This window comes from Nerophis lumbriciformis, linkage group LG13 (genome assembly GCF_033978685.3).
Source record: "Nerophis lumbriciformis linkage group LG13, RoL_Nlum_v2.1, whole genome shotgun sequence".
In the NCBI taxonomy this organism is placed as follows: domain Eukaryota; kingdom Metazoa; phylum Chordata; class Actinopteri; order Syngnathiformes; family Syngnathidae; genus Nerophis; species Nerophis lumbriciformis.
In genome coordinates, this window is record NC_084560.2 from 35,531,410 (window position 1) to 35,545,725 (window position 14,316).

A 14,316-nucleotide genomic window follows, 5' to 3' on the forward strand; every position below is an offset into this window, starting at 1 on the left:
GAATGTTTTGTCATTATTGGTAAAGGAAAAGGCTGTTTGGTCCTTTTTTTTTTTTAGCAAGAAAAGTTCAAACATGTTTTCCTTGTAAATCTGCCTAACAATAAACTATTGAGTGGAAGTTGTTAGAAGTGCAACTTTATTCTGTTTTTGGAGTTCCTCAGGGACTCGTTTGAGGTCCACTCGTATTTTTTCTTTGATCCAAAAAAATGTTATGTTATAAAAAAAAATCCATCTTTGAGAAATTAGTTAAATTTAAAGGGTGACCCCTTTGCAACAATTTAGGAAAATATTTCAAATGTTTGTCCTCAATTCATTTAAATTTTTTACAAAAAGAACATAAAAGACATTAAAAAAAACCACAAATAATGATACGTAATATTTATGGATATGTTTGAGGATGCTGAAAGATTTGCAGTGATTAAAATAAAAAATATTTTAATATATGCGTCTGTTTTTTCAGCTGAGGAGGGACAGTGAGAATTTTTGGGAAAAAAACTACTAATAATAATGCATCAAAATCAGTGTTGTTATGAATTATTTACACACACATATACATATATATATATATATATATATATACACACATATATATATAAACATATATATATGTTTTTTTTAAATACATATATATAAATATATATATATATATATATATACAGTATATACACACACATATATTTATACATATATATATATATATGTATATATATATATATATATATATATACACACACACATACATATATATATACATATATATTTATGTATGTATGTATAAATATATATATATATACAGGTAAAAGCCAGTAAATTAGAATATTTTGAAAAACTTGATTTATTTCAGTAATTGCATTCAAAAGGTGTAACTTGTACATTATATTTATTCATTGCACACAGACTGATGCATTCAAATGTTTATTTCATTTAATTTTGATGATTTGAAGTGGCAACAAATGAAAATCCAAAATTCCGTGTGTCACAAAATTAGAATATTACTTAAGGCTAATACAAAAAAGGGATCTTTAGAAATGTTGGCCAACTGAAAAGTATGAAAATGAAAAATATGAGCATGTACAATACTCAATACTTGGTTGGAGCTCCTTTTGCCTCAATTACTGCGTTAATGCGGCGTGGCATGGAGTCGATGAGTTTCTGGCACTGCTCAGGTGTTATGAGAGCCCAGGTTGCTCTGATAGTGGCCTTCAACTCTTCTGCGTTTTTGGGTCTGGCATTCTGCATCTTCCTTTTCACAATACCCCACAGATTTTCTATGGGGCTAAGGTCAGGGGAGTTGGCGGGCCAATTTAGAACAGAAATACCATGGTCCGTAAACCAGGCACGGGTAGATTTTGCGCTGTGTGCAGGCGCCAAGTCCTGTTGGAACTTGAAATCTCCATCTCCTTAGAGCAGGTCAGCAGCAGGAAGCATGAAGTGCTCTAAAACTTGCTGGTAGACGGCTGCGTTGACCCTGGATCTCAGGAAACAGAGTGGACCGACACCAGCAGATGACATGGCACCCCAAACCATCACTGATGGTGGAAACTTTACACTAGACTTCAGGCAACGTGGATCCTGTGCCTCTCCTGTCTTCCTCCAGACTCTGGGACCTCGATTTCCAAAGGAAATGCAAAATTTGCATGGTTGGGTGATGGTTTGGGGTGCCATGTCATCTGCTGGTGTCGGTCCACTCTGTTTCCTGAGATCCAGGGTCAACGCAGCCGTCTACCAGCAAGTTTTAGAGCACTTCATGCTTCCTGCTGCTGACCTGCTCTATGGAGATGGAGATTTCAAGTTCCAACAGGACTTGGCGCCTGCACACAGCGCAAAATCTACCCGTGCCTGGTTTACGGACCATGGTATTTCTGTTCTAAATTGGCCCGCCAACTCCCCTGACCTTAGCCCCATAGAAAATCTGTGGGGTATTGTGAAAAGGAAGATGCAGAATGCCAGACCCAAAAACGCAGAAGAGTTGAAGGCCACTATCAGAGCAACCTGGGCTCTCATAACACCTAAGCAGTGCCAGAAACTCATCGACTCCATGCCACGCCGCATTAACGCAGTAATTGAGGCAAAAGGAGCTCCAACCGAGTATTGAGTATTGTACATGCTCATATTTTTCATTTTCATACTTTTCAGTTGGCCAACATTTCTAAAAATCCCTTTTTTGTATTAGCCTTAAGTAATATTCTAATTTTGTGACACACGGAATTTGGGATTTTCATTTGTTGCCACTTCAAATCATCAAAATTAAATGAAATAAACATTTGAATGCATCAGTCTGTGTGCAATGAATAAATATAATGTACAAGTTACACCTTTTGAATGCAATTACTGAAATAAATCAAGTTTTTCAAAATATTCTAATTTACTGGCTTTTACCTGTATATATGACTTACTTATAGCACTTTTTTGTCTGTTTTTCCTGGCTTAGTACACTTAACGTAGTTTTAAAGGAAGTGGAGTCGCGGGTTCAAAAGGAGAAACGTTCACCAAACTCGGAGTAAGTCGGCCGAGTCCCTAAAGAGCAGACTTCCTTCTGAGTTCCTCACTTGTTGTGGAAGTCGTAGATGTCCTGCATGTTGCCGAAGATGACGTGCTCCTTGTTGGCGATGGCGGGCGGGATGTCGTCCCCGCCTCTGGTCATGTCCCACAGGTAGGTCTGACGAAGCAGGACACACATCGCGTTAGCACGTGCCTGAGAAGGCGGCCATCGGGGACGTTCTCACCTCCAGACACTCCTGCAGGTCTCGGACGTACGTCTTCTCGGTCTGCAGGAGCTCGGCCATGATGAACCTGAGACGGTGTTTGTTTGTCAACAAATGCTTCGACTTCTAGTTGTACAACAAACAACGTGAAGGGATTCGAGAGGCATCTGAACTGAGACTACTTCCTCATTTGGTGGCGATTGTTCTATGGTGACACCGAGTGGTCACAATAATTCATGACGCGGTAATTTGAACGATGCGGACACGTTTGTTACTGGACATTTGGAGATTTTGATATTATTTGATATTTGTTTATATCGACAAATGTGCAGTTTTACACTGCAATATTGTTCAACTAGAATATGCAATTTCAGAAGAAATTGCATACGAACGCTGACGTGCGTGAGCCGAACTGAAATGCTAACGTTAGCATGTGTCAAGTAGCAAGTTATATGACTCTGAGGTGTACGGCGGTAAAATTAGCAAGAAAAGTTAGCATGCTGATGTTAAAATGCTAGCATGCTAACAATTAGAATGCTGGCAGGCTAGTTTTAGCATGCTAACAATTAGCATGTGTCAAAGGCCAAGTTGTATGACTCTGAGGTGTACGGCTGTAAAATTAGCAAGACAATTTAGCGTGCTAACTATAGCATGCTAGCCTGCTAAAGTTAGCATGCTAAAGTTGGCATGCTAACAATTAGAATGCTAGCACGTTAATGGTAGCGTGCTAACGATTATCATATCACATGATATTACACACAAGTAAACACGTAACCGGACTGCTTGTATCGCACATGATATCACACACACAAGTAAACAGACTACAGGACTGCTTGTATTGCACATGATATCACACACATGTAAACACGCTGCAGGACTGCTTGTATCGCCCATGATATCACACATTTTACATGCAAGCATCCGATACCTGTATTTTTTGCTGATATTATTTTCACATTCGGCGCAGGACAGCCCTGGTATACAGTACTGGTATAAATGCTGCATATCGATACCAGAATTGGTCACATCGAGGCCGAACTAAACTACAAACCTGTTTTGCTATTAACTCAGGATATCAATGAATAATAAATGATATTTTGTCAGTATTAGGTGTAATTGTGACGTACTCTTTCTTGCGAGCAGACTTCCTCTTCTCCTCGTTGACCTCGTGACTGGGGTCACGCAGCTTGACCTCGGGGTCGTCCGTCAGGCTGGCGGGAATGATGTCCAGCTCCAAGTCCTTGTTGTCCTGGCGATCAGAAGACAAAAGACGGTAAAACATACAGTAATAACAAAAATAATAACAATAATACTAAAAAAAAAAAAAAAAAAAAATCAACAATAAAAATAATAATAATATAATTATATTAACAATAATAATACTAATATATAATAATAACAAATATAGTAATACAATAATATTAATACTAATATATAACAATAATAATAATAACGACAATAATAATAATAATAATAACAACAATTATATTAATAATAGCAGTAGTAATAATAATATTAATAATAACAAATATTATTAATAATACTTGTAAGAAGATGGATGGATGGCTGGATTAATAATACTAATACAATTAAGAACAAATAATATTACAATAATAACAACAACAACAACAACAATAATAATAATAAAGTAAATGTAGTGTTGTCCACCTCAGAGGAGACGCCCAGGGTCTTCTCCAGGCCCTCCTGGTACTTGGCCATGCGCAGGGAGAAGTCTCGGTAACGTCGGTCCACTGTGCTGACCCATCGCTTCAGCTCCGACACATGGGCGTGGCCTTTCTCTACCAGGTTGTCTGCCAGCTGGATGAGGAGCTTCACCTTCTCCTTGGTTTGCTGCACACACAACCTTCTTAACCTGCGTGTGCTCACACATCATAGTTACACAACCTCCCCACAGGTGGCGCCACTCCACTAAATCTGCTTTTTTAGTACCAAACAACATAAAGCTGCAACAGAAGTGACAGCACAACAATGTTTAATGAACATTGTTGTGCTTCATGTTGTATGTACTTGCATATATTTTTGTATGTACACACTTGTATATATTCTGTATATATTTTGTACATATACTTGTATAGATTGTTTTTTATATTTGTATATATTTTTGTATGTACTTGTATATATTTTTGTACATATACCTGTATATATTTTTGTATGTACTTGTATGGATTTGTACAATTTTTGGTATATATTTGTATATAATTTTGAATATTGTTGTACTGTATATATTTTCGTATATTCTTGTATATATTTTTGTATGTACTTGTATGTATTTGTAAAATGTTTGGTATATATTTGTATATATTTTTGAATATTGTTGTATATATTTTCAGATATTCTTGTATATATTTTTGTATGTACTTGTATATATTTTTGTACATATACCTGTATATATTTTTGCATGTACTTGTATATATTTGTAAACATTTTTGGATATATTTTTGTATATTCTTGTATATATTTTTGTTTATTCTTTTATATATTTTGGTACATACTTGTATATATTTGTGTAAATACGTAAATATATTTGTATATGTTTTTGTATGTACTTGTATATATTTGTAATTTTTTTGTATGTATTTGTAATTTTTTGTATGTACTTGTATATATTTGTATATATTTTGTATATACTTGTATATATTTGTAATTTTTTTGTATATTTTTTTTGTATGTACTTGTATATATTTGTAATTTTTTTGTATATATTTTTGTATGTACTTGTATACATTTTTGTATATATTTGTAATTTTTCTGTATATATTGTTGTATGTACTTGTATATATTTTTGTATATATTTTTGTATGTACCTGTAGATATTTGCAAATTTTTTTGTATATATTTGTATATATTTGTGTATGTACTTGTAGATATTTGCAAATTTGTGGTATATATTTGTGTATGTACTTGTATATATTTGTAAGCTGTTTGTATATATTTGTATATATTTTGTATGTACTTGTACATATTGTTGTATGTACTTATATATATTTGTAAATTTGTTGTATATATTTGTACATTTTTTGTATGTATTTGTATATATTTTGTATGTACTTGTATATAATATTAGTATATATTTTTTTATATATTGTTGTATGTACTTGTATATATTTGTACATTTTTGGTATATATTTGTATATATTTTTGCATGTACTTGTATATATTTGTAATTTTTTGTATATTATTTTTCTATGTACTTGTATGTATTTTTCTATGTACTTGTATACATTTTTGTATATACTTGTATATATTTTTGTATGAACTTGTATATATTTGTAAATTTTTTGTATATACTTCTGTATGTACTTGTATATATATATGTTTGTATATATTTTTGTACGTACTTGTATATATTTGCACATTTTTGGTAGATATTTGTATATATTTTGTATGTTCTTGTATATATTTGTGTATGTACTTGTATATAATTGTACATTTGTTGTATATATTTTCTAAGTAGTTGTATATATGTTTGCATATATTTTTGTATGGACTTGTATACATACATACATGTATATATTTTAGTGCATACATGTAGTAAATATGTAGATATATTTGTGTATTTGTATATATTTTGTATGTACTTGTATATAATATTAGTATATATTTTTTTATATATTGTTGTATGTACTTGTATATATTTGTACATTTTTGGTATATATTTGTATATATTTTTGCATGTACTTGTATATATTTGTAATTTTTTGTATATTATTTTTCTATGTACTTGTATGTATTTTTCTATGTACTTGTATACATTTTTGTATAATCTTGTATATATTTTTGTATGAACTTGTATATATTTGTAAATTTTTTGTATATACTTCTGTATGTACTTGTATATATATATGTTTGTATATATTTTTGTACGTACTTGTATATATTTGCACATTTTTGGTAGATATTTGTATATATTTTGTATGTTCTTGTATATATTTGTGTATGTACTTGTATATAATTGTACATTTGTTGTATATATTTTCTAAGTAGTTGTATATATGTTTGCATATATTTTTGTATGGACTTGTATACATACATACATGTATATATTTTAGTGCATACATGTAGTAAATATGTAGATATATTTGTGTATTTGTATATATTTTGTATGTACTTGTATATAATATTAGTATATATTTTTTTATATATTGTTGTATGTACTTGTATATATTTGTACATTTTTGGTATATATTTGTATATATTTTTGCATGTACTTGTATATATTTGTAATTTTTTGTATATTATTTTTCTATGTACTTGTATGTATTTTTCTATGTACTTGTATACATTTTTGTATATACTTGTATATATTTTTGTATGAACTTGTATATATTTGTAAATTTTTTGTATATACTTCTGTATGTACTTGTATATATATATGTTTGTATATATTTTTGTACGTACTTGTATATATTTGCACATTTTTGGTAGATATTTGTATATATTTTGTATGTTCTTGTATATATTTGTGTATGTACTTGTATATAATTGTACATTTGTTGTATATATTTTCTAAGTAGTTGTATATATGTTTGCATATATTTTTGTATGGACTTGTATACATACATACATGTATATATTTTAGTGCATACATGTAGTAAATATGTAGATATATTTGTGTATTTGTATATATTTTGTATGTACTTGTATATAATATTAGTATATATTTTTTTATATATTGTTGTATGTACTTGTATATATTTGTACATTTTTGGTATATATTTGTATATATTTTTGCATGTACTTGTATATATTTGTAATTTTTTGTATATTATTTTTCTATGTACTTGTATGTATTTTTCTATGTACTTGTATACATTTTTGTATATACTTGTATATATTTTTGTATGAACTTGTATATATTTGTAAATTTTTTGTATATACTTCTGTATGTACTTGTATATATATATGTTTGTATATATTTTTGTACGTACTTGTATATATTTGCACATTTTTGGTAGATATTTGTATATATTTTGTATGTTCTTGTATATATTTGTGTATGTACTTGTATATAATTGTACATTTGTTGTATATATTTTCTAAGTAGTTGTATATATGTTTGCATATATTTTTGTATGGACTTGTATACATACATACATGTATATATTTTAGTGCATACATGTAATAAATATGTAGATATATTTGTGTACATCTATTTCTTGTCCATATAGAAGTGGTTGAGTTCCTCAGGGAAGACTTCAGAGTCCAGCAGTTTTCCTCCAAGGCGATACGGCCATGCAGTATCATATGCCGTATCATCCTCCTCACCTTGGCACTGAGTCGGAAGTGATGGTGGTCGTTGAGCAGCTGCTGCGTTTCCTTGCTGCTGTCGCCAGGTGAAGTGTGCTTGGCCAGATAGACCTCACCTGTGTCCTGGATCCAGTCCAGAGCCTTCCCGGTCACACACAAATCACTCATGGTATCATAGTCGCTCCTCAAATCCTTTTCCCATACATAACGCACACCAGATGTGCCTAAGCACACACACACACACACACACACACACGCGTGCACACACACACACACACACCTGCTTGGCGCTGCGTTCAAAGACCAAGTACTGCTGACACTGGTCCAGCCGTCTCTTCTTCAGAGTCCAGAAGTGCAGGACTCGGTTCTCCCTCTGCAGCAGCTCGTTGAGAATAGCTGCCACACCAGAAAAAAAAGTATTTGAGCTGATGACCTTTGACCCCCGCTCCTTCCAACCACAGGCTGCTGACCTTTGACCTGTTGCTCGGGCCCTCTGGTGTGACTGGCGGCCCCCGGCATGCCCACGTTGTTCCTGTGGATGTACTTGAGGAAGACCTCGGCGTTCCTCCGGGCCAACGTGCACGCCTGAAGGTTAGCGACATAGCATTGATGTGAACACACCGTATCGCATCTTAGCCTGCGTGTATCATATCTAACCAGGCTGTATTGAATTGCAACTTAGTATCAACATAGTATTATCAGTACTCACACTATATCATATTATCTTTGTCTATAAAATTATGTATCGTGGTATCCTATTATTGTATCCTCCCTCCATTATTTTTAATGGCATGGTATCGCATCACAGGATAATATATCGTATCTCTTGATCCTATGTCATTGTATCATATCGTTTACCGTAGTATATCCTGGTATCTCATCGTAACTGAATTATTGTATCGACTTGTGTCATATGGTATCATAGCACATAGAACCAACCGGGGTGTGTATATTGTAGCGTCCCGGAAAAGTTAGTGCTGCAAGGCGTTCTGGGTATTTGTTCTATTGTGTTTATGTTGTGTTACGGTGCGGATGTTCTCCCGAAATGTGTTTGTCATTCTTGTTTGGTGTGGGTTCACAATGTGGCGCGTATTTTTAACAGTGTTGAAGTTGTTTATACGGCCACCCTCAGTGTGACCTGTATGTCTGTTGACCAAATATGAATTGTATTCACTTGTGTGTGTGAAAAGCCGTAGATAGTATGTGACTGGGCCGGCACGCAAAGGCAGTGCTTTTAAGGTTTATTGGCGCTCTGTACCTCTCCCTACGTCCGTGTACACAGCGGCATTTTAAAAAGTCATACATTTTACTTTTTGAAACCGATACCGATAATTTTGAAACCGATACCGATAATTTCCGATATTACATTTTAAAGCATTTATTGCCCGATAATATCGGCAGTCCGATATTATCGGACATCCCTAGTACAAAGGTTTACTAACATGTGTACAAGGATATTTCACATGCCTTTACTGTGTATATAATTGAACAGTGTTTATGTTGTGTACAAGGTGTATTTATAATATGTTGTGCAAAGGAAATTTCATAAGTTTTGGAAGATCATCTTGTATTTGATATTGTTTATAGGGTTAGGTGCAAAAGTGTTCAACTTCAGCCTAAACCCTTTCGGTCTGCAACATTTTCAATTTATGAATGTAAAACTGTTTGTTTATTTTGTTGACCACTGACCGAAGAAATAATAAACTAACTAACTAACTAATATTTGCAGAGTGCAACATTGTACCGTACTTTACCTTACCTACTTATGGTATGGAACTGTACCATATGGTATCATAGCACATACAAAATCAGATCGTATCATATCTTCTTTTATCGACTCATGTTATATTTGCATAGTGCAACAATGTATCGTACCTTATCTTATCTACTTATGGTATTAAATTGTATCGTAGCACACAGAATCAGATGTTATCGTATCTCATTTTATCGACTAATGTGATATTTGCGTCGTGCGACATATTGTATTGTTGTCTACTTATGGTATCCAATTGTCTCATATGGTATCATAGTACATGGAATCATATTGTATCTAGAGATGTCCGATAATATATATATATATTATATATATATATATATATATATATATATATATATATATATATATGTATATATATATATATATATATAAATGCGCAAAAATGTAATATCGGAAATTATCTGTATCGTTTTTTTTATTATCGGTATCGTTTTTTTTTAATTAAATCAACATAAAAAACACAAGCTACACTTACAATTAGTGCACCAACCCAAAACACCTCCCTCCCCCATTTACACTCATTCACACAAAAAGGTTGTTTCTTTCTGTTATTAATATTCTGGTTCCTACATTATATATCAATATATATCAATACAGTCTGCAAGGGATACAGTCCGTAAGCACACATGATTGTGCGTGCTGCTGGTCCACTAATAGTACTAACCTTTAACAGTTAATTTTACTCATTTTCATTAAATACTAGTTTCTATGTCACTGTTTTTATTTTGTTGTACTTTCTTTTTTATTCAAGAAAATGTTTTTAATTTATTTATCTTATTTTATTAATTTTTTTAAAAAGTACCTTATCTTCACCATACCTGGTTGTCCAAATTAGGCATAATAATGTGTTAATTCCACGACTGCATATATCGGTTGATATCGGTATCGGTTGATATCGGTATCGGTAATTAAAGAGTTGGACAATATCGTAATATCGGATATCGGCAAAAAGCCATTATCGGACATCCCTAATTGTATCCTATCTTACTTCATCGACTTGTTATATTTGCACAGCACAACATATTGTATCGTATTGTATTGTACCATACCTACGTTTGGTATCGAATTATATCATGTAGTATGATATCACAGGGAATAAAACAATATGTTGTCTGATATCGTTGTATCATACAGTATTGACATCGTTGTATCATACAGTATTTACATTGCCTCTTAGAGTGGTCTTAGGCCATATTGTATATTGCATATTGTGTTGTACCGAGGATGTCGTTGTGGCTTGTGCAGCCCTTTGAGACACTTGTGATTTAGGGCTATATAAATAAACATTGATTGATTGATTGATTGATATTGTGTTGTTTCTGTATTTTGTGTGGTTTCTTCTTTTTTTTAAATGTAAAGCACCTCAGGGAAGCAACCTAAATTTCGTTGGACCTGTACCTGTACATGCACAATGACAAATAAAGATAATTCATTCATTCATTCATATTGCACAGGATATGATGACAAGGCAGAAAGGCGGGACTTAAACAGGAAGTCAAAGTCCTCGCGAGAGGAGTGACAAGAAGTAACTTTGAATATTATTATTTCCGCTTATTAATATTATTATTGCATGATAATTACTTATTAACTGTTATTTATATTGTTATATAATGAGAAGAAAAAAGTGACCTTAAGGAAAGCTTCCTTCTGCTCCAGGTGTTTGCTGATGAGAGGCAGGAGGTGCTCGCACTCGGCCAGCGCTCCAACTTTCTCCTGAGTGCCGCACCAGTCCTCGTCACGGCGGTACTCCTGCTCCAGGCTCTCCAGCACGCTGCACACCTGGACGTAGCAATAGCCTTGTTAGCTTCGTTAGCATGGTTAGCTCTGTTAACGTTGTTAGCTTTGGTAGTATAGTTGATTGATTGATTGATTGAGACTTTTATTAGTAGGTTGCACAGTACAGTACATATTCCGTACAATTGACCACTCAATGGTAACACCCCAATAAGTTTTTCAACTTGTTTAAGTCGGGGTGAGTCATGATACAGATATATACTCTCATCATAATACAGTCATCACACAAGATAATCATCAGAGTATATACATTGAATTATTTACATTATTTACAATCGGTGCTAATTTACAATTAGCATAGTTAGCATTGTTAGCTTTGTTAACTTCGTTAACATTAGGGGTGTAACGGTACACAAAAATTTCGGTTCGGTACGTACCTCGGTTTAGAGGTCACAGTTCGGTTCATTTTCAGTACAGTAAGAAAACAACAAAATATAAATGTTTTGGTTATTTATTTACCAAATTTGTAAACAATGGCATAACATACATATAAACACAGGGTCCATTGCCAGGGTTAATGTGGTCAACATATATCAAATAAAAACTAAATAAGATAAGGCTCAGAATGGTTTCTTAACAAAACCTTTCTACATATAAAGTGCTTTTTTTGATTGATTGATTGAGACTTTTATTAGTAGATTGCACAGTACAGTACATATTCCGTACAATTGACCACTAAATTGTTGCTCAGATTAAATAAAATGACAAAAAGTGCAACATTAAACAGTTTCAAGTCAACTCAGCCTCAGATTAACTTCTCTTCCCCCCCAGCCTGGCTAACTTGGCAGTAAGAGGATTGATTGATTGATTGATTGATTGAGACTTTTATTAGTAGGTTGCACAGTGAAGTACATATTCCGTACAATTGACCACTAAATGGTAACACCCCAATAAGTTTTTCAACTTGATTCATGATACAGATATATACTATCATATATACTATCATCATAATACAGTCATCACACAAGATAATCACATTGAATTATTTACATTATTTACAATCCGGGGTGTGTATCTGCATTTGATTGTTAACATTTATTATTAACAATCCGGGGAGGGTGTTAGTTTAGGGTTGTAGCTGCCTGGAGGTGAACTTTTATTGCGGTTTTGAAGGACGATAGAGATGCACTTTCTTTTACACCTGTTGGGAGCGCATTCCACATTGATGTGGCATAAAATGAGAATGAGTTAAGACCTTTGTTAGTTCGGAATCTGAGTTTAACGTGGTTAGTGGAGCTCCACCTGGTGTTGTGGTTATGACGGTCATTTATGTTAAGGAAGTAGTTTGACATGTACTTCGGTATCAGGGAGGTGTAGCAGATTTTATAGACTAGGCTCAGTGCAAGTTGTTTTACTCTGTCCTCCACCCTGAGCCAGCCCACTTTGGAGAAGTGGGTAGGAGTGAGGTGGGATCTGGGGTGGAGGTCTAGAAGTAATCTGACTAGCTTGTTCTGGGATGTTTGGAGTTTAGATTTGAGGGTTTTGGAGGTGCTAGGGTACCAGGAGGTGCATGGATATATGGATATATGGGCTCATTGTTCTTCCACCATAGAAGTGGGTCAAAATCTAGTTTCTAATGCAATATGGACTTACATCTGCTGCTATAAAAACATTTGTTATTGCTTTAGCCCTGCCTGACTCGCCGAGGAGAGGCTGCTTGAATGCGGTGGTGACGCTTCAAATGGGTTAGCAGGTGTTATGAGAGTAGCGTATGTGTGTGTGTGGCCCTTTAATATGTGACAGCACGTGAGGTGAGTGTGTGGGCGAGCGAGGTGAGGGAGCGGTAGCGTGAGTGGGGGGAGTGGCTGTGCGCAAGACCTCAATAAAGCCACGATTTGCAACTAATCGCCGGACTCGTCATTTACCCTGGAGTCCGGAGCTGTGGAGACCCACTGCCGGGTAGAGTGAAGGGCGTTGCCCCCGAGAATACATCGGCCCTGGAGGAGTGTCTCCCCTGCGCTCCTCGACTACGGTCTAGGAGCCGGAAGCAGGAAAGGTGCAACACATGTTTGACGTGTTGTCAGAAGCAGCTGCTGAACAATGTCGGCAAACCTCCGTCCTCCATTGTTGTATCGCGCAGCCAAAGTGTTCCCAAACGGGAGATCTTAACGAGGCAGGAGGGTCTTCCAGCTCTGGCTTTTACATGTTGTCCTAGCCTGGTCGCTGCTAGCATGTGTACTCGTTCGGTACACCTCCGAACCGAACCGAAACCCCGTACCGAAACGGTTCAATACAAATACACGTACCGTTACACCTTTAGTTAACATGGTTAGCATCGTTAACCTCCACAACATGGTTAAACATGGTAAGCATTGTTAAGTTTGTTAGGTTTATTAGCATGTTAGCTTTGTCAGCATTGTTAGTATAATTTACATGGTTAACATTGTAAGCTTGGTTAGCATCGTTAGCTTCCTTAACATTGTTAGCTTCGTTAACATTATTAGAATGGTTGGCATAGTTAACTTCGATAACATGGTTAGCAAAGTTAGCATCGTTAGCATTTTTAACATCTTTAGCTTCATTAGCATTGCTACCTTGTTAACATGGTTAGCATTGTTAGCTTCATTAGCATGGTAAAAATCGCAAGCTTCGTTAGCTTTGTTATCATGGTTCGCTTCGTTAATATAGTTAGCATCATTAGCTCAGTTGGATTTGTTAGCATCGTTAGCTTTATTAGCATTGTTAGGTTCAGTAACTTTGTTAACATGGTTAGCTTCGTTAACATTGTTAGAATGGTTAGCATGGTTAACTTTGATAACATGGTTAGCAAGG

At 34.5% G+C, this 14,316-nt stretch overlaps 1 protein-coding gene across 1 annotated transcript in view; it reads right to left on the reverse strand.

Moving 5' to 3' along the window:
• The window catches only part of kalrna (kalirin RhoGEF kinase a), a 261,174-nt gene that overhangs the window by 118,579 nt on the left and 128,279 nt on the right, over window positions 1-14,316 (reverse strand). The window contains exons 25-32 of the mRNA XM_061970917.2: window positions 11,380-11,529; window positions 8,444-8,558; window positions 8,254-8,369; window positions 7,992-8,114; window positions 4,374-4,556; window positions 3,833-3,954; window positions 2,727-2,793; window positions 2,550-2,659 (exon numbers count right to left, since the gene is read on the reverse strand). Coding sequence (XP_061826901.2) covers window positions 2,550-2,659; window positions 2,727-2,793; window positions 3,833-3,954; window positions 4,374-4,556; window positions 7,992-8,114; window positions 8,254-8,369; window positions 8,444-8,558; window positions 11,380-11,529 — 986 coding nt within the window. The remainder of the gene's footprint in view (window positions 1-2,549; window positions 2,660-2,726; window positions 2,794-3,832; window positions 3,955-4,373; window positions 4,557-7,991; window positions 8,115-8,253; window positions 8,370-8,443; window positions 8,559-11,379; window positions 11,530-14,316) is intronic.